Source organism: Cryptotermes secundus, unplaced genomic scaffold, assembly GCF_002891405.2.
Source record: "Cryptotermes secundus unplaced genomic scaffold, Csec_1.0 scaffold708, whole genome shotgun sequence".
In the NCBI taxonomy this organism is placed as follows: domain Eukaryota; kingdom Metazoa; phylum Arthropoda; class Insecta; order Blattodea; family Kalotermitidae; genus Cryptotermes; species Cryptotermes secundus.
In genome coordinates this window covers 633,408-654,988 of record NW_019726238.1, presented here as the reverse complement: position 1 = coordinate 654,988, position 21,581 = coordinate 633,408, and the positions used below count along the sequence as shown (strand labels likewise).

The following is a 21,581-nucleotide window of genomic DNA, read 5'->3' as shown; positions in this document are numbered from 1 at the left end:
TCACTGAAATTGTTCTCATGATGTCCTTCAAGGGCTGTGATATATATGGATCGGTTACAGTGAATTAAGGTACATCATGATCAAGCGCAATGTTCGTCTCTTTGTCAAATATGTGCTTACCTACACATAGATCATTTTGAGTTTTCTTGTATCCTGGTTGACAATGGTACACTGGTTCACAGATAAAACTCCCTTCTGTGTTCCTGCATCTGAAAAAGACATATATGTTGAAAAATAAAGTATATACTTAAATATTAATGAAATCACTGAAAGTGTGAGTTACCACGAAAGAGCGTGAAAGTTACATATGTAACAGTATTCTTTGGTGGCCATGCTATATATGAAGCAGGTAGACAGGCATCAACAGAGAAACAGTTAGGAAAATCTTAACTGAAGATCTTGACATGAGGAAAGTGTGTGCAAAAATGGTCCCAAGGAACCTGCTCACACGGCACTGTCTGAGAGGGAGCTTTTAGTTAGTAAACAAATACTGTGCTGGAACACCCTCCATATTCACCAGATGTAGCCCCTAGTGACTTTTCTCTGTTCCTGAAGATAAGGGAAATATTGAAAGGAAGGCATTTTGGGGACACTGATGACATCAGGAGCAGCAGCTCTAAAGGCCATTCCATAAAACCTGTTCAAATATTGTTCTGAAGGATGGACTAGGCCCTGGCATTGGTAATTATGGTCACAATTTTTAAGATAAATTTCCTTATGTTAGGACTGTGGCTTAAATTCAATAAATTATGTATTGATGCCCATGGGGCAAGAGACAGAACTGTGAATTTTAAAACAGGAGTAAAAACTTAGGTCATGAATTTCATTGTAGGATGCCAATAATGAGTTTAAAGCAAGGACCTTAAAGACAGAGGGCAACAGAATAATGAAGTATATATGAAAAAAGAATAAAGTCAAAAGGGAGAAATAAAATAAAGCAGGTGAAAGACGACTGTGAATTCATGCTGTGAAATACTTTTTAGAAGCAAAGCAAATATATGCAGCAATATGAATACTGTATACTAAAATTGGATAAGACATAGAGAGAAAGTCAAGGGAAAATAGCATAGGGCAAATAATCATTGGTGGGATAAAAAATGTTAAAGAAGAAATAGTTAAGGGAAGGTTGCGGGACTGGAAATCTAGAAACACTGCTATCACAACATAAGAGTTGATAAGAATAAGTATAATAGACTTCAAGAGTTAAGCAGAACAAGTGGGTAAGAAGTGCAAGAATTAGGGGTTCACACAGAAAGAAGGAATATCTAAGATTCACCTAATCTAGTCACATGTTATTAATATTATTTAGGATCCTTCTGATTTAAAGTGGAATACTCAACACATGATTTATGATGGCCAATCACTGAAAGTCAAAATTGATTTACCTTTCCTTATTTCGATGACAGGTATCAACTTTCTCCTGACATTCATCAATGTCAATACAGGTCTGAGGGTTTTGCGGATCCAGCTGGTAGCCTGCCCTACATGTTGGGTTACACCAGAAGCTGCCTGGGTTATTTACACATTGCTCACTTGGATTGCAGTTGTTAGTTCCAAGCATACATTCATCCAAATCTGCAAACAGTGAAATGTAATTTGAGGTAAGCCCAACCCAAAGCAATGTGAAGAATTTGTACCTGTAGTTACATATGTCTGCGGTAGTAGTGGAGTTCCATATTTCTTCACGTAGCATTCCCACACACTTTGAAGGGGACAATAAATATTATGATGACTTTTTCAAACTCTCAATAAAGTTGGCTCAGCACTAATGCACTTGAATCCCATTCGGTAGGTTCCACGTTCAATTTATTGCTCGGTATAGCTGTCCTGCCTGAGAAAATTCATGGCTTTTCTCAGTCTCTGATGGACACAGGGATAGTGCGTAAAAGAAAACCACAGCTACTTCTGCTCACAGGACTCCCAGTTCATCCAAATCATCCTCCCAGGTTACATGTGATGTTACACAACACCAGAAGTTAACTCAGAATCATACAATAACCAAATAAAGTACTTGAAAGAAAAAATTAATGACCATGAAACAGACAGTAATAACAACAATATTTGAAAATATCAGAACTCTCTCTTCTGTTGCCATTTTCATCACTGTTATCACTTTTATTGCTGTGATGATACATTAATTACAATACCAGTTTCAGTAAGTAAAGTAAATATACATTACCTAAACAAGTTTTCCTGCTGTAACTGTAGTTGTAGCCTGAAGGGCAAACTTCCAATTTGTTTTCTTCACTGTTCTGTCCAGTATGAGCAGATCTTAAACTTGTGGTTCTATTTTCATTTGTGGCTGAATTCACGATAGGTTCACATCTGTAACTACCGATTTCATTGATGCAGGTCTCAGAATATCGATCACATGAATCCACATTTTCTCTGCATTCATCTACATCTGAAACATCAATGGTTTAAATTATGCAGATTATTAAAGAAACAAATTTTATACATAATTTTCTTCTCACACAGGCACTTTTCATGGGCTACTCTCTCGCCATATTCTGCCAGATTCCTGGGCCGACTGACATCAATAGCTAAATATACTTTCTTCTGTATTTGCCTTTTCAACACAGTATTTTTCAAGTACTGCCATGCCTCCGAACCATATTTATAACAAGTACACTGAAACCTATGGGTGTGAAACTTGGACTCTGACATTAAGGGAGGAACATAGACTGAGGGTGTTTGAGAACAGGGTGCTGAGAATATTTGGACCGAAGAGGGATGAAGTGACAGGAGGTTGGAGAAAACTGCATAATGAGGAGCTCCATAACTTGTACTCTTCTCCAAGTATAATTAGAACGATCAAGTCAAGAAGAATGAGGTGGGCAGGTCATGTAGCACGAATGGGGGAGATGAGGAATGCGTAGAGGATATTGGTGGGAAAGCCAGAAGGAAAGAGACCACAAGGAAGACCAAGGCGTAGGTGGGTGGACAATATTAGAATGGGTCTTAGAGACAGGATGGGCTGGTATGGATAGGATAGGGACCAGTAGAGGGCTCTTGTTAACACAGTAATGAACCTTCGGGTTCCATAGAATGCTGGGAAATTCTTGAGTAGCTGCAGAATTGACGGCTCCAGAACGGCTCAGCTCCATGAGTAAGTAAGTACACTGAAACCACTAGACCCTTTCTTGTTTTCTCTATTTTTTCTGGAAAAGAGGTTTGCTTTCACAGCAAATTATATTTTTTTAATGTGGGCAAATATTCAGATGTTAGAATAAAAAACACTGAATATGGAGTATATTAGTGCTGACATGAAAGAAAAAAAGAGAACAAACTGTGAAAGAATCATGTTAGTGTATAGCAAAGTGGTCACACTACAGAGGTATATTCAGGGCTGGTCCTGAAAGGTTTAACTTTTGTTTTGGTGGATACTGGCATACTAGACATTAGGAAATTAGGTGATATGTTATGTTCTTGAAACTAAGTGGTTTAATAACTATATAAATATATATTTTTGGTAAGAAAATTCCATACTTAGTACTATTTAATCCATCTAACTGTCTTAAGCTGCATTTTATTAAAGAAAAATAGGATAGGAATGAACTTTTACCATTTTTATTATACATATTCTGGCAAAAAGAGGGAAAAATGAAGAAAGAAAGAACCTTCATTTCCTGACTTTCAAATTTCTTAATTTTCTTTGTGCACAATAATATTTTGATACCTCCTGGGTAATGTGACTGGGGATTCTTTTCAATCACATAGGGACGGGCAATACACTACAATTTACCTTGACACTGCTTTTCCTTGTCAGAACTTGGTTTATAGCCAGCTGGACAGGCAGCTTTTGGCTCACTGACACAGGTATAGCTGCCAATGGTATTCAGACATCTTCTGACCTTACAATTGTGCTGTCCCAAATGACATTCATCGATATCTATCAAGCAGAAAGACTTCATATAATTGACCATTTTAAACACAAACAGACTGTACATACATGATGATATTAATGATAATCTGACTTTAATACTATGATAATGTTAAGCGAACTGAAATCAATATGACGCATTCATACTTGCAATACTCAGTTACACCCACAATATCAGGTTCATAAATTCAAATTCTTTCCCTCTGTTTATTTAATGGCACTGGGTTAACTGAATAAGTTCCATAGCTTTAAATATGTTAGAGAAGGATGACTATGACCGATCTTAATAGTGTGCTTCCTGTTGTGTGTTATGAACAAGATATATAAAAGCATATAAGGATCCTTATATGAAGAATCGGATGAAAATTAATTGCAATTCAACAGCTGAAACTGGAGCATTGTATGCCTGATGATGACCCGGTATAAGGGTTGAAACATGTTGCGTCTGTCAAAACAAAATAAAAGCAAAAGTTGATACAGTAGCATCTTCGTTTTTAAATACAGAATATTGTTATGTAGACACATAACTTATATACTTTTTTATATAGCTTGTTCGTGACTGTTGTATTGAGAAAAGTGTGAGAGTAAATGATATGATACACATATTTGAAAGTAAGGTTATTGCTTCAGTGTAAGTAACTCCATGGAGAGAACCTAATAGTTGCTCAGTTATGCATGATCTGCCCATTACCATGTTCGCAATACTTCTCCCGGCATGTGTATGTGGAAGGGAATGTTTACTTATGTGTCTGTGTGGGCTTGCATAACTATTATGCTCTGCATTGTGTGTTTTCCCAAGAAATTTCCTCTAATTTATTTTTGACTCATAATGTGTTTGTCCAATGTTTGTATAATGTTACACGTAATTACTTTCATCTACACTGTGCGAAGTCTGTAATTGGCCTTGCGGCTGTTGACTTGGCACATAAATAATAAAGAATTGAATTGAATTGAATTTTCATGTAGAGTGATCTATTCTTTACAAATACGATGTATTTCATTTTAGGGTAAAACATGCTACAAGTGTTTATTTATCCACCCTTTTCTCAGATGCAAGATGCATACACAACATAACACAAAGTCCACATTATGATACTTAAAAAAAAAAACAGAAATTGCCAAGATATGATTATCCATGAATAATTAAGGTACTATGTTACAGAAGTCAATCTATACAATCAGTGACTGCATATAAAGTTAATAGGATCAATAAAATGGTAATAGTAATTTACCCTATCTCTTACCATGACATGTTTTGATTTTCAGATCATCATCAGGTGGTTTTATGAATAAGTACACAGTTATCTCATTGCTACTAAAATGTATCAATTTTCACAATTAAATGTGTCTTTTTTAAATATAACTTATTAAATATTAAAAATCCCATAACAAAGTCAGATCATGACTGAGCATCAAGAATCTAAAATATTGCTGGATACATATCACTGTAGCATACTGAGGAAAGAATCCCTATGGTAACAAGGAATACAGTTCATAAGTTTTTCATGAGAAGCATTCAATGTGTTTGGTTTCTAGTGTTTCCAGGAATGATCTGTTTGATATTATGGCCTCTGTCAGCACAGTCAAGGGCACAGAATCCATTTATTAGGCATGATCAACCACAGGGCAGATTCTGTTGCACCCAGTGATAGGGGATCATGAGAACCAGGACCAGCAGAGATGGTCTACAATGTAACAATGAGCTCAGAGCCACGATGTGGGTCTAGTACACTTTACATTCCAAATTTAAGTGTGACAGAAGTGACAGGTTCAATTTGCGGAGCAAAGAAATTTGCATGCATACCTAACTCAGAAACCTATGAATGAGAGTCCTGTACCATAAACTGAGACCACCAGGTCCACAATATATTCAATATAATTCTGTTCATTGAATTATTTGATTGGGCAGAACCTTAACATACAAATTCTGCTGACTCCAATGTTGCAAAGTAATAGATTTATTGTTTTCATGAACACATTACACACACGTATGTTTGTGTGTATATTAAGATATTAATTTTTGCCAGTATTCTGATTTTTTTAAATTAATAGGAAGTTCATATTATGCTCATTAAACCCCATGAATTGAATTATATTATGGAATGTTATTGTTTTTTTTTCCTTGGCAGACAATATTATTGTACTAAATTCTGTATTTTACCATTATTAAGTCCCATGAAAGTCAGACCCATTCTACAGTATTTTTGAGATAAGGAATGGTGTATGAATTACAGAAACCATTATGCTGAGAGAATGCAAACTAGAATAGTGAGTAGAATTTTCAGGAGAACTAGAATTTCTGACTTAGTTCCATGGAAATACCCCACAGATATTACACATGTAGCATGTACCTTTCCAGAGCCAAGATTTGCATTGTTTTATCTGAAAGTCCTTATGGAATACGTTTGTAGTATGAGCTTCCTTTCTTACACAGATAATTGAAATTAAATTTATTCTAATTAAAATTACTCACCTCATTTCACTTGCTGTTAGTGAAGGAAGTACCTGAGATGTTATCCGTAGAGACATATAACATGTTAGCTACACAAAATCTAGGAACTGTAACATATCACATAGTCTATGTTGAAGTATATACAAGTAATAGGTTCAAGTACATAGTTAATAAAGATTACTGAAAGTTTACTGCTAACGCAGAATGCATTAGAATGAATAATATGCTGCAGTGTTAATATCTACAATAAAAATATTTACAACATACTGGTTTTTCTTGTTTACTATGAAACTGACATACTTTGAAAAATTTTAAACATACATTCAAAGAAGAAAGAAAAAATCAGAATTATTCTGACATACCTTAAAAAGCATACATAAGCAAATAATTGAAAGATGTTAAAAGTATGACATTTAAGATCCACTAGGCAGTTAATATCTAAAATTATGGCCTTTTGGGATGCTATCTCATGTAGTTTGGTGGACAGGTACCAATATTACAGACAACGTGCAACCTCCAACTTCAGGGTAAAATTTAAGGCAGTAAGAAGGTCCTCTGAAACATTGGTACCCACTTGCCAAACGAAATTGTCATATTCCAAAAGACCATTATCTTTGTTTTAACAGCAAACAGTATTAACAAGAATATTTCAGTTACTACAATAATTACACTAAAATTATACTGAAAGAGTGTTTCTGATTTTAGGAACCATTTTTGTTAATTTCTCGACAGTTCGGGTCATTTAGTCTGGTGAAAGGTTCCTATATTTTGGAACCCAACATTAATCACAGTCACTATAAGAACACAATTATGATTTCCATTTCAGCTAACAATCATAAATTCTGTAGTACCAAAAACACTGATTTCCTCAAGAAATAATCCTGGAAAACAATTTAAAAATATGCACATCTAAGAATATGTTACATAGAACTAGGAAATGTTCAAGACTGTAGGATTGAGAAAGGGTGTGCATATGTTCCTAAAGATCATAAAAATGTTTCAAACATCTGAACACCTAAGGAGATGAGGTAGTAATTTTGCACATAATAATTTATCTGTTATTTAGGATTTTTCTTCTAATTCATAGTGTGGAGTCTACTTGGTACACCGGCCATTATTCGGTCTATTGTAGCAGCAGTGGATGATGATGATGATGATGACAGATGAGTGTGGAGCAGGTAGTGGAATGAAGATTGGCAGGGGAAATGATAGGACTTTTGAGAAAACCTACACCAGTGCCACTTTGTACTCCATATGACCTGACGTGGGATCGAGCCAAGGCAGGCACGGTTGATAGCTCTTGGCTAACTGCCTGGGCTATAGCATGGCCTTTCTTATTAAGGTTACTGGAATTCTTAGGGAGACAGTGTTTAACTCACAAAGTGAACTGCCCATGACAAACTTTCAGAAAGGTTATGGTCTGCTGATTCAGTGATCAATATTTTGGCAAGGCCTAAATGTGCTACTGCGGAACATCCTAACAGCGACTGTTTATATCTGTGCAATTGAAGAATTGGTGTAGATGCTTTGGCTCATTCCACTCTCACAGGTGAGGTGGGTAGTACGTTCAGCATTTTCCTGGAGGAAAATTCTGGAAATACCCATTGTTTTGGACCCGTTCAGTGAGAGGAGATTTCATCTTCTACTCAAGTTTCTTCATTTTATTGATGGAATGGTCAACATCATGAAACAAGGTATAACTGCAAAAACTTTAGGGTGGTCCTGTGTATTGTACCATTTCCAATGTTACCAAATGGCAGCCAACTTCTAGAGGCGTGAAAGGGAACCACGGTTCAACAAGTGGCTAAGAAGTGTCTGAATGTAAGATTTTAATGGCTAGAAAGTGTACTATGGGTTGTTATTGAAAACTACAACATAATTACAAAGACCTTCAAAGTATGTGCCACTGGAGTTGCAACAATGTTTCCAGGGGAATAATCGTTTTAGTGATGATTTCATGGTCTGTACAAGAAAACGCTTTTTCAGTCGATGTTTGGAAGAACAAACAGCTTTTGGTACACAGTTCATTCATCCACAGTAGCCTTGAGCTTGCAATGGAGGTACAAATTCAGCCCACATGGCAATAAGAAACGTTTATCAACGAGGCAGTTTTAATTGTAGTAGGTCACAGTGAAATGCCGTGAGTGTGTGTTTAAGCTGGAGGTAGTTTCAGCAGGTAGCTTCTATGATTGTGTTCCACCTCTAAACACCAGACACCAGTCAGGATTGCATATACTGAATGTGCATGAGTCAGATATGCCTTTGTGATCATGTATTGGGAACTGAAATGCATGTCAGTGGTGATAGTGCAGTACCTTTTGAGAATAAAGCCGAAAGTATAGATTTTACTAATATATATATATAAACTTCAATGTAATTGCTATCCAAATAAAAATACAGATGTATGAACTCTGATAATTGGTTTTTCACAGATTTCTTGTTTCATAATTTTATAATGACACATGGTTGAGATACTGAATTTTCAAAGGGAACAACAATTTCAAAATCACATGCTGCAGTAACAAATTTAAATACCCACTGTGGGAGAGATAAGGACACAGAAAATATACCACTTAACTGGTTAAATTTTGAAGCTATATTTGCACAAGACGGCATAATGGGCTTCTACTACAGACTGACGAGAGGCATACATAGTAGTCCCTTGCATACACTGAGTCAACACAAACTCTAATATAGACATATATCTGAAATTTTGAAAAAGAAAATATTACAAAATAAATGCGCAGAAAGAGAAATATTTTCAAGGAATAAGTTAAAACACTCTGCACAACCATATATGGATAGGACATTAAAGATATTCAGTATTTATCTGAAATGCATTTTGCCTGAAATACTTGCAAAGCATGTATATATGAAGTGCTTAAGCAGTTTACAGCATAACAATCTTACAAGACAAGCCTCACTGCTCCAGTTGAATTAAATATAACATTCATGCATTTCTTGTTAGTGTCACTGAAATTAACAGAATGAACGAATCCTAAATAGAAGGACAAGAAAAACTGTTTTATGTACTTCAGTTGAGAGACATTACCAACACATGTCCTGAGACCGAGGCTATACTGGTAACCCAAGTCACACTTCATGTCACATTCATAGGCTCCCACTGTGTTGCGACAGGTCTCTGTGTCAGGGGCACAGCCATGAAGATTTTCTCCACATTCATCCACATCTGACATACACATTATGTTAAGTACAAAATTCATTATATATTCAAGGAAATTATAAATTACAAAATAATAATATAAATCACTCTACATTTTAATACAAATATAACATCACATAAAGTATAAATCCTAGATAACCCTTCATTTAAACTTATGCTGCTTTGCACTTAAGACATATAGAAGTATGTTTAAGTATATTGACAAAGCAACATAATAAATTTCTGACAGGCATCCATGCTATATTCTGGATATATTATTTAATAATTTATTAAATTTCTGACTTCAATATGTAAGTCAATAAAGACACAACCGACTTACACATTACGTAGGCAGTTTATTACATTATATTGCGGGTGATCTCAGAATAAAAAAAAATTGTTCATAACATATTTTGGTGATACAAGCAAATGGAATATGCACATTAATATAATGGTAAATATATAACTATACACCTGAATACATAACCAACATACATTAGCAAACAAATTCGAAGCTTTCTTTCAAAATACCATAAGTTTCAAATTAATTCACATAAATACATGATTTAAAAAAAAAATTAAGCAAGTGGCAGTCTTAGCTCCTTTACATTCGAGTATTTCAGTAACATGGCAACTGTGACAGGCAAGATATTCTCATAACATTAATACTAGAGTTTCTTAATGGCTTTGGTGGAATTTCATCACAAGAAGTTCTAAGACAGTAAAAATGGCATTAGCAATGTGTTTCTACCACTTGCTGAAACAGTTCCCATGAGGTGAACAGGAAATGTTAAAAAACTGCATGATAATAACAGCACCGTGACCTTGCAGGAGTGCCTAGCAAAGGTGACAATATTTTGGTGACCCAGAAAGGTTTAATGTCACATGCTGAATATGACTGTTGAGAAATTACATCGATGGTTTTTTCCTGCTATAATACAAATGGGCTATTCACCAAGAATGAGCTTCCCATTACAAGTTGATCATCATGCTTGTTTAGAAGCTTCATAAGAACACAATCCCACAAGACAACCAAACTAGTTATGCGCATGCAACATTAACACGCAGCCCAAGGAACCAAAGAATAAGCCTTCACAAAATAATAAGAAGGGAAATCAGTTTATTTCGGGTCTGTGAAATTTATATAAACTACATCACTTTTCAGTTATATTCTACAGCACACTACTTAAGAAGTAGCTAAGAAGTTCCCAATTTTCACCATAGCATTACTAACACATTCATTACTGCAGTGCACACCTAAGTCCGCTGATGAATATTTGCCACAGGGACATGGATGATGCCATCTCGGGTTCAATATGGCTCTGTATTTCCTTTCAGCAGTACAACATGACTGCTGACTGCACACAGTCTTCAAGTGAGGATGAATAATGTTGTAACTGAGAAGTTAGAACTCCTGCTTCATAACCGTGAAGTCCAGGCTAAAATTTTGGCACTGACTATCCTGACTGATATTTCAATGTTTTTCCACAATTCCTCCAGGCAAATGCTAGAACAGTGCCCTAAAGAAGGCCTCAACCACTCCCATCTACACCCTTTAGAATTCAACATTCACAGTACCTGTCATTTGGAACTATTTGGGGTGGGGAAACTGGGGTGCATATGATAATTTTCAGAAATATTGGAGCTTCAAACAAATGTGAATTGGGTAACCATATCTAATTATAAAAAAATTATTTTTAGCCAACTTTTATTTCACATTTTATATATATATATGAATAATATTTTTTATAAAAAATGTAATAACATTAAATTAAAACCAAATTTAAGGTTCATTTATTCCATTAATTTGTAATTAATGAGAAATTATTAAAGTGATTATTATTTGACAAAAAATAATATCAAATTGAAACCAAACTTTGGTTGTGATCTCATCACTAAAGTTATCAGTAATAAGAAATAAGTAATGTGAATATTCTTTCTATCTATCTATGGCTTTACAGCGCTTGTGAACCTTAGCCACTTTTTCAGTTTCTTAATCTACACAGTCGGTAGGGCTCCTTGAATGGAAGGGTTCAGCCTGTCACAAGGACGCTACCCACACATACAGACATCCAATACTTGAGTGGGATTCGAACCCATGATCGCAGTGTTCAAGTGGGTGAAGACAGTTTGTCCCTTAGACTGCTCGGCCACTGTGTTCGGCAATGTGAATATTACTTAACATAAAAATAATATCCAATTAAAACCAGACTTAAGTTGTATTTATTCACACCATTAATTTGTCATTAATAATGAATTCTCTATGTGAATATAATTTAATATAAAACATCACATCCCATATTCATTCATCATCTTGCAGCTGTGGATAAAATTTTCTTTTCTTCAAGAAAATTGATAACATGCTCCAGGATTCAACAGATTTAAGATAAGGTCATTTGGTACTACTTCACAAGACAACAGAAATTAATTTCTACTAGCTTTACCACTGAGACCTCTCCTTGGTCCAAATATTCTCAACACCTTGTTCTCAAACACCCTCAGTCTATGTTCCTCCCTTAATGCATGCGTCCCTTAGCTGGCAAAATAAACAAATTTGGACACTAGTGCAAGAATGTTACCTTCACATATTGCTGCTGCTTTGTTATATTTGTATCCTGCTGGGCACTTTGAATCGTGCTGCGGCTGGCAGGTGTAATTTCCTTCTGTGTTTAAACAGAAATGCTTGTCTCTTTGGCAGTCATCCAGTCCTTCAGAACACTCATCAATATCTATGAGACAAATATTTTGTAAGTCAGGGTATGACACAGCGACCAGTTTGGAAGAAGAAACTGTATATAGACTGTGTAGTGGCATTAATTAAAATTCTTTCCTTATATCACAAATTTAGAGATAGTGTTAACAAGGTAAGATACAAATTTTGCTTACCAGAACAAATCTGTTGGAAATCATCAAATCTATATCCAGGTGGACACGTTTCTACAGGAGCTCTAATACATATGTATGAGCCGATCGTATTTTGGCAGGCACTGTTGCTTCCACAGTTGTCAACGTCCAACATGCATTCATCGATATCTAATAACAATATTTAATTTGCATTAAATAACTCCCCTGTATAGGATTTCAGCACATATTTGACTGCCATACTTTTTGTAAGGGTGTTTCTTTTGTAATAGAGCATAAAGCTTCATTACTATTACCACCGAAGCCAATGACCAGAATCTACACTAATTTATTTTATTCCAATTTGACTCCCAAAATACAGTACCTGCCTAAAGTTTAAACCAATTACCTTCAAAACTACAGTATTTCATGAAAGTATACTTCAGTAGCACTTTGGTCACCCCAAAACTAGCCCATTCCACTACATTTAAATACCTAATTTTTCAAGATGGGAACTGAATTGAAATAAGAAATTTACTAACACAGCTGTAACTCGGATTTTAATCGTTTGTGCTTTATTTTTTATTAAAATTATGTAGCTTGAATTCTCTTAGTTTTTGCAGCTACAACAAAAATAACACAATTTGTACGCTCCAATTCATTTTCACTTACCATCACATACTTGGGACTGCAAATTAAATTTATATCCTAAAGGACATTTTCCAGCACCAAAATCATTTACTACTGGTCTATCTGTAATAAAAGAGCATACAACTTTAACAACATAATCTCAGGAATGTCAGAATATACTATGTCCTCATTTTACAGATGTTAAATTAATAGACTTCTGTATTAACTCATTTGCAAAATTAATATCCTTTTCAAGATAATGTAGCTTGTAGACCCATTACTAAGTAATGAATCTATAAACAACGCCCACTGCTAGGCAACAGATTCCTAAGATGCACCAAAAGACTAACTGGGAAGTGGTGATTCTACATGGTCCATGTGACAGCTGCGTGATGCAACAATAGAAGAACTGTTGGAAGCGACGTTTTCTGTGTGGTCCACTCCGAGGCTACATCACTCAACCGACTGAGTTTAGTTCAGTTAGTTCAGTGGAGCTGAGTTGAGAATGGACAGTTGTGAGAAAGTCACTGGCCAGTGAGGACGTGAATATCAAAGCTGAGGAAGCTAGAACATGGGAAGCCATTACCAGGTGACAACCAGTGAAGACACAGTGAACTGAGAAGGCTTAGTACATTATGTAGTGAACAGCTGAGTGTGTGAATTAGCAATAGCACTATAGTTACTTGTATTTATGATCTGTAAGTGTTCAATAAATCCAATTACCAATACAAACTCCATCCATAGTCACAGTCCATCACATGACAACTGGTGTCAGAAGTGGTATTGGAATGATCGAATGATCAGATTTAATTGTTGGATTGAAGACTGCAGCAGATCATAGAAGCATCAGCCTACAAAGATGGAACAAATGCTGGCAAGATGGATTCCTGTTGAGAAGAAAGGAAAACCAACCAAGGAAGAACAGAGGTCAACCTAAAGGAAATGACAGCCAGCCAAGAACTCCTTAAAGATGAAATGCTAGCGATAATGAAAGCTGACCAAGAAAAATGATGGCCAACTTAGACGCCATTCAGCGGCCTCCGTAGTCTAGGGGTAACGTTCCCACCTCGTGACTCAAGGTACGTGGGTTCAAACCCAGCGGAGGTCGTGGAATTTTTAAGGGCGGAAAAATTCAGGGAGCAAGTCCTCCGGGAGGGACTTTAAGCCGTGGGTCCCGTGTCGTAGCTTTACGATGTAAAAGAACCTCATGTCCCAAGGGGACCACTGAGCCAAATTCAGGACATTCTTCCCGCCCAACAGTAGTCTCTAACACCTCTGGTAGATAGGGGAAGCATCGAGATACCGCTGAGCCAGTAGAGGCCAAACTCGCTGGCTGAGTCAGGACTGATGGCACGGTAGGGAATAGAGGCTGGTAGAATATCATAGGGGTATGCACAATGGACCAACAGTTGGTCTAAGTGCATGGGGAAACCCACCCTCTCCAATACAATACAATACAATAGACGCCATTCATGAAAGGATAATGGTCAGGATAGAGTCACAGCTAGAGAAAATTGACACCACCGTTTTGGAGGCCAATCAAGAAAAGACAGAGGACATGGGTTTGGAGGAAAATCCGAAGAAACAGAGTCTAAGTTGGAGCATTAGGAAGTCCTTAAGGCAGAGGCCATGGTGGAAAATATCAGAACACTGTAGGACCAATATGGGGACTGGCATCTTGCCACAGGGATCTGCCGACGGCCCAAGGAAACTGACCCAGGGCGATGGTCGGTCCTGGAAGAAGTTGGATGCCACCCACATGTGAATGAACCATCATGCTGTTCCTGCACAACATAATGGATGCAGTCATAAAGAGATGACAGAAGGGGCCGGAATGCTACAATGGAATAAGAAACCGAGGCCTGAAAGAGCAGCTATGCCTGGGAAGCAAGGAGACATTTTATGAGACCCTCGAACAAAACACTGGGCTGGATTGTGTAGCTCACCATTGGGTCTTTGGTTCATTGACAGAAATTGAGAGAAAAGCCAACAATTGTGACAAAATATGGAACATTTACACTACTTCTGACACTCTAAATGACACATACAAAAATTATTATAATCGTTTAGAGCAATTGGCTGCTGACAAAATCGTTTTAAAATTCAAAGGGAGGGTTATGACATGAGACTGTGCATTCTTGAGTGCTTTGAGTACCATAAAAATGAGATATTCAGTTAGATAAAGTGGGGTTGAAGGCTATATATACATCAAACAGATAACCAAACAAAATAAATTTTCATTGAATTCTACTGTAGTTAAGATTAATTATTTAGGATTGTGCGTACCTTCCTACTAGTTGTGTTTAAATGCCTGAGTGCATGAACATGTGCACTTTGGCCATGATGAAACTACTTACCACTGTAACTATATGTGCACTTTGGACATTAAAGGATAAACTGTAACATGCAACTGAAATTTCAATGAAATATCTAGAAATACAGGCACTATATTCCCAATCTTGCAGTTAATCGATCAGCGTAAAATACTCTAGATGTGAATTCAAAATTTCTAATGATACTTGCTGTAAATATAAATAACAAACTGAGATATACTTGTATATTGAACGACAGGAGAAAAATATATACACTCCAGGAGACATAACAATGCTGAACTTAAAGATGCATAAGATGTGACTGCACTTACTTGTTTGAATGGGTGGTTTTGCGACTGAACCATCCGGGTTCACACACAAATAGGTGCCAGGTTCATTTCGACAGGCCTGGTCATCAGAATCACATATGTAAGTTCCGAGAGCACATTCATCAATATCTGTAAATCAAATTCATATGAAACAAGTGTCACTGCTTTAAACTGGTATAAATTTAAGAATTGATATTGTGATATTTTTTCAGACTGGAAAAATTACAATTATGCCATATTAAAGAAATGACTTTTTATGGCTGTAATGGTTCTGTTGATAATGATGAAAATAACAGCAACAGTCCTAAGGTCACTGATGACTATAGACAGAAAAAGGCAGAGAAAAATAATGATATGCATGTTTTAAATTAAACTGATTTAGCTTTCCTCTCTAAATATGTTGTTTCAGCATTTTTTTTTTCACTTAGTGGGGGGTGGAGTCCAGTTGGGTCCACTCAGCATGGCGGCCACTGATTGGCCTATTGTAGCCTGCCTCGGGTGATTATGATGATGGAGAATTTTGGTGGAATGAAGATTGGCAGGGGAACCAAAGTACTTAGAGAAAACCCACCCCAGCATCACTTTGTCCACCACAAATCCCACTTGACCAAACCTGGGATCGAACCCGGGCTGCCACGGTGGGGAGCCAGCAACTCTCCGCTTGAGCTATGGCGCGGCTTAAAGGATGACCCTAGTTTGCTAATATTAATCAAATTTAACACAATTTCAATACTAGCTGAACAGCCTTCCATAAATATTTGGAAATGTACAGATTGGAAGCTGTTTCAATCTTTAAGAAACTTTGGACAACACAGAGCAGATGATGTGTAAATTTACAGCATATAATAAAATGAAGCCAGTCATGGTAGCCAAGCGGTTTAAAGCATGTACTGCCTTTGCTTGCTCAGAAGCCGGGATTGTGGGTTCAAATGCCACACAAGGCATCAATTTTGGTGTGTATGTGTTGTCCTGTGTTTAGGTAGAGGCCTTGTCATGAGCTGATCCCCCATCCAAGGAGTCCTACCGCCTGTAAAACGATCATAAAACTGAGAAATCAGTCCTATGTTCCAAAGTGGAAGCAAGAGGAGAAAAAAATAAAATAAAATGAGCTCAATAAGGTTTAATTACCGACAGTGAGTGCAACAGGTTTTGTGCACTGTGTCACAGAACTCACCATTACAGTTTCTTTCATCAGATGCCAACTTATAACCTGGATGGCACGAGCACTCAATTGCAACTCCAGTGTCCAGACACTTATGAGCACAGGGATTGTTCATTTTGCACCTAACAAAAAGAACTGAATTGTGTTTTGTTGTTCAGTAAAACATTAATTGTGTATCAAATTAAATTCTGATCCCATTATTTTAATATGGTGCGCTTACATCTTAAATCCATTTACTGCAGACTTAAAGGTCTTGTGTTAATATAATGTGCTGGGTCAATATGGAGCAAAATACACACAGGATCTGTTAGGATAATTTTGTCCCAACTCATACTGCTTTATGACACTTCATTGCGCACAAAAACAAAACAGAAATTATGTAAGTGATGAATGCTTGTTCCATGAATGTAATACAAAGCTTCCAGCAAATTTCCATATGCAACTCTTGTCTCACCTGCTCATCACTGACTGATAGACATCACTATAAAAGTAAAAAAAGTAAAGCTATCCCTGTAACAGGCTGTGAAGGCCCATAGGGTTGTGAGATGTTGAGGGTCCCACATTACCTTGACAATCGGCTCAAAGATGGCGGTAAGGTTGTCATCCTTACGCGCCAGCCGCGCTTCACTCCCCAGGAAAATTACTAATATTATTTGATGACATATAAATGTAAACCACAATGTCCCCTGTTAAGTAACTCTTAACTCATCCACTTTCTATCCTCCTAATACATAAGAATTTTAGGTTGAAATGGTACCTGTCAGGTAAGTCATCGTGCTGACATGATTTTCCATCAGCCATTAATGTAAATCCTTCTCGACATAAACAGTAGAAAGAGCCAGGAACAGGCACACATATATGAGCACACAGTTCTCCTGGTAGAAGGTCACAGAGACTATCCAAAGCTGTAAATTAAAATCTGGAAGTGTAATTTCATAATTACATTACATAAAGATCGCTAAAAATTAAGGCTGCTCTCCCAATGGTACAACTGAACCTCAAAAATAAAGTGAATGATTCAGTAACTAGCAACAAATATGCAATTGAAAAAACAATTTACCACATGATAACCTCTGCTATTTGCAACTGGATTCATGATTTTTTTCTGTCTGAAGTAATTGCAAATATGGTGTTCACGGAAAGCATCCACAGAACTTGGTGGCTTTACGAATCAAAAACAAGAATATTATTCTAGAAATCACACAAGATGGACTCTGCCTTTATCTTCGGTGATATACTCACCTGGTGTTGGAATGTTAGTTTCCCTCTTCTGACTAGCAGCAGTCACAGCTGTGGAGATGCTGGTTGGTGAAGTGGTGGAAGGTTTTGATTCCAGACAGCAAGCATGATATGCTTTATCCCATGGAGGTCCAAACTCAAAGTTTTGGAAAATACATTCCATTCCCATGGAGCCAGACATCAATCCCAGTTTACAGCCTTCGCAGCAGTCCTGAGAATCATGAAAGCTCTTACGCTTATTCTTCCATCATATTGGCATATCAGAAGGCTAAAATTTATTTACACTTGGAACAACTTTAGAAAATGATCACCACACAACTGAATTTGAGTGTTATAGTTATGTGGTTTTAACACAGACTGGTGTAGTCTTGTTAGCCTTTACACTAATTTTCTTATGGGGCCACGCCATAGCTCAAGCGGTTAGTCGCTGGCTTCCCACCGCGGCGGCCGGGGTTCAATCCCGGGTTTGATCAAGTGGGATTTGTGGTGGACAAAGTGGAGCTGGGGCAGGTTTCCTCAGAGTACTTCGGTTTCCCCTGCCAATCCTCATTCCACCAGCTGCTCCACAATCACCCTCACCTATCATCTGGGGCTGGCACAATAGGCCAGAAGTGGCCGCAGTACAAGGGACTTAGTCCCACCCCACTAGCAATAAAAAGAATTCTTATACATACAAGGCTTATATGAAACAGATGTAACTTATGTAATGCCAATGGTGAATGATGCTTCAGTACAGGTAGCAATGTGCAGCCAGACCATTAAAATTGGAAGAATATAGAACAAAAATATGTTCTCTTCTCCAGTCAATAACAAAGAAATAACTTACACACCAAAATTAAAATTTTTAGGTATTTATTTCACAGAAAACTTAAGCTGGGCCACTCATATACAGTACCTTTGTCAAAAATTAAACAAAGTTCTTTATTTGATTAAATCCTTACATGACTCAGTAAGTATACATGTATTAAGAAATGTTTATTTTACAAAATTTGAATCTATACTAAAATATGGTATTGTATTCTTGGAGGGGGAGGGGTAAATGACTCAAATGCAGTATATAAAATACAGAAAAAAAGGCCTAAGACTTATTAAAGGAGTCAATAACAGGGTCTCTTGTAGAAGTCTATTTTGTGAGTTTAAAATTGTAACTCTAACTTCATTATACATATTTTGGATCTATTGTTTTATAAAAAAGAATAAAATCTATATGACTCAGTATTGCAACATTCATAACACAAAAGGGAAACACGATTATGTGACCAATTATGCAACACTGCTCATTGACAAAAAAGTGTAATTAGCATTATATACTATAAGTACAGTGTTTTCCAGGTTCTGATACAGACAAGTGGTACCATAAAATGTCACTTTATTCCCTGCATGGTGAATCTATAGAAATAGCAATATACTGAAACAGAAAGAGTGTCTTTTACATTAAAAGCAATACTTAATATAGTTAGGTACATGGTAGCGTAGTGGTTGAGGAGCTATGCTACAAGCCGGAAGGTCGCGGGTTCAAGTCCTGATGAGGTCACTGGATTTTTTTCAGTTGACCTAATCCTTCCAGCTGCACTAGGCCCTGGGGTTTACTCAGCCTCTAACAGAAATGAGTACCAGGACTTAAATAATTTTCCTGGGGAGTAAAGCATCTTTGAGCCGAGTGTCTTCAAGGCCTGGTGCGGGGATAGCTTCACTTTTACTTTTTTTACTTTTACTTAATATAGTTATTACATATGAATAAAAGTGTATGGGTATAACGATTTTCTTGCAGTTAGCTTTGTTCTTTAACTATTATATTTTTGTACTCCGTAAAAAAACATATCAGCTCAATCTTGCTGGTTGAAAAGTATGCCAAGCATGAAATCCCAATTTTTTGGCTTCATTTTAATTTTGCACAATGTTACAAAAAGTAAGCAGGCTGCATGCAGCATGTGATTTAGATCCTCTAATATACAGTTCATGCGTAGAGATAGGATATGTCACGGTCATGAAGACAGTATTGAATCACCATATTACCTTGAAGCATCACATTCCGCCCGAAATAATGATAATTATTTACTAGACCTCGCCCTGTCACATGACATAAGAAAGAGCAATATTCAAAATCACCGACTGGGCAACCTCAAACCGCCCAAACCCACCTAACTAACATGACCAGAAGAGCCAACCCCATAGATGGAAAATCCTGCTTATTTATTCCAATTTCGTAATTACGTTCAATTTAACCAAAGATGACATTTGCCGATATTTGGAGTTTTGAAACAGTGAACTTGCTACAGCTGTTTTGTAAAACTAAAAGGCTAAATCTTTCAGATCAAGACGCTAATCCAAACTGTCACCCATGTGATCAATTCATTTTTTAATTGCTTCAGGGTGAACGTTGCCTCTACGTAGGGTGTAATAAGCCAGGACAGAAGTAAGATGGCAGTTCTTATGCACGAGCATGGCGATCGTATTTTAAATTGTTTGACACGAAAATTGTGTTTGATGCGTGTTGTAATATAGTGAAGTAATGTGTGACATGTTTTATATCCAGCCCGACAGGGAGATGATTGAGTCCATGAAGTGCCTTTAGAAATTATCCATAAAATTAGATTGTAACTAACAAGGTTACTGAACAAACTTCCATTAATGATAGTCAATTTTAACAATGTTATTAGGATAAGAGAGACGTGTAATTGTCGTATGGTTGTTGCTTGTTAGGATATCTCGTCACTGACGTGATACCACGATACGTAGAAGCTGATACTGCTACATAAATGAATAAATTAACTTTATGTTCTCTGCTGCAAGTGGTGCCAGATATATGAAACATACCTGAATGTATGATGTCTCCAATTGTAACAATGTGCATGACTACATTAAGGAATGCTTGCTATATTTGCTCATCTGTGATCTATACGTGATTTGTCTGTTTTAGTGTGACATTTTATGTTTTGTAATTTCTGAGTTGCAGGGTGTGAAGCTGACCACTTGCCTCCACCTGTTTCGAAGGCCAAGAAATGTGGAGCTATATCTCCACTCTCCCATATTTCCTCATGACATAGTGCTTGATTAATTAAGCACTGCAACAACTATACCTTTTACCCTTACACAAAATGTGAATGTTATGTTATTTTTGATGTGAGGTTGTTGATATTTGAAATGTACAATTGTAATTCTCTACAGCTGTGGATGAAATAAATAATAATAATAATAAAATGAAACTTGTTGTCTTATGTAACTAATATCAGAAAAGTGAATATTAATGTATGGCTACTGTTTTTTTTCCTAAAATGTAACAGAATATAGAAATAGGACGCTGAAGTTCATATGGTGGCATGAAGTTACATAACTGGAACCTACAACCTTGATTTCTGTCTACCCAGCCCTTTATCTGTCATCTAGAAAAACTCCAATCATTTTAGGAGTAACATTCTAAGGAGAAGATGAAAATTGTATTGTACACCATTTTATGCTTACTGTATTGTCATGTGTACATTGTTATTAAGTTCCATTTCAGTGTTCATGGTATAAGAGATTCTTGTAACAAAATGGAATGAAAGGGAACATGGCAGTCACATACTTGGC

The 21,581-nt window shown here is 36.7% G+C and overlaps 1 protein-coding gene across 3 annotated transcripts in view; it reads right to left on the bottom strand.

Annotated features, from left to right (window-relative positions):
- The window catches only part of LOC111864094 (fibrillin-2), a 78,157-nt gene that overhangs the window by 34,761 nt on the left and 21,815 nt on the right, over positions 1-21,581 (bottom strand). For 2 of the 3 annotated variants that reach the window (XM_023851109.2, XM_023851108.2), the window contains exons 4-15: positions 18,015-18,222; positions 17,530-17,677; positions 16,785-16,894; positions 15,614-15,739; positions 13,012-13,092; positions 12,385-12,531; positions 12,078-12,227; positions 9,388-9,525; positions 3,746-3,892; positions 2,180-2,404; positions 1,386-1,575; positions 121-209 (exon numbers count right to left, since the gene is read on the bottom strand). In XM_023851109.2, coding sequence (XP_023706877.1) covers positions 121-209; positions 1,386-1,575; positions 2,180-2,404; positions 3,746-3,892; positions 9,388-9,525; positions 12,078-12,227; positions 12,385-12,531; positions 13,012-13,092; positions 15,614-15,739; positions 16,785-16,894; positions 17,530-17,677; positions 18,015-18,222 — 1,759 coding nt within the window. Of the gene's footprint in view, positions 1-120; positions 210-1,385; positions 1,576-2,179; positions 2,405-3,745; positions 3,893-9,387; positions 9,526-12,077; positions 12,228-12,384; positions 12,532-13,011; positions 13,093-15,613; positions 15,740-16,784; positions 16,895-17,529; positions 17,678-18,014; positions 18,223-20,027; positions 20,153-21,581 lie in introns of those variants that run through there. The other variant, XM_023851110.2, reaches the window with a different exon arrangement.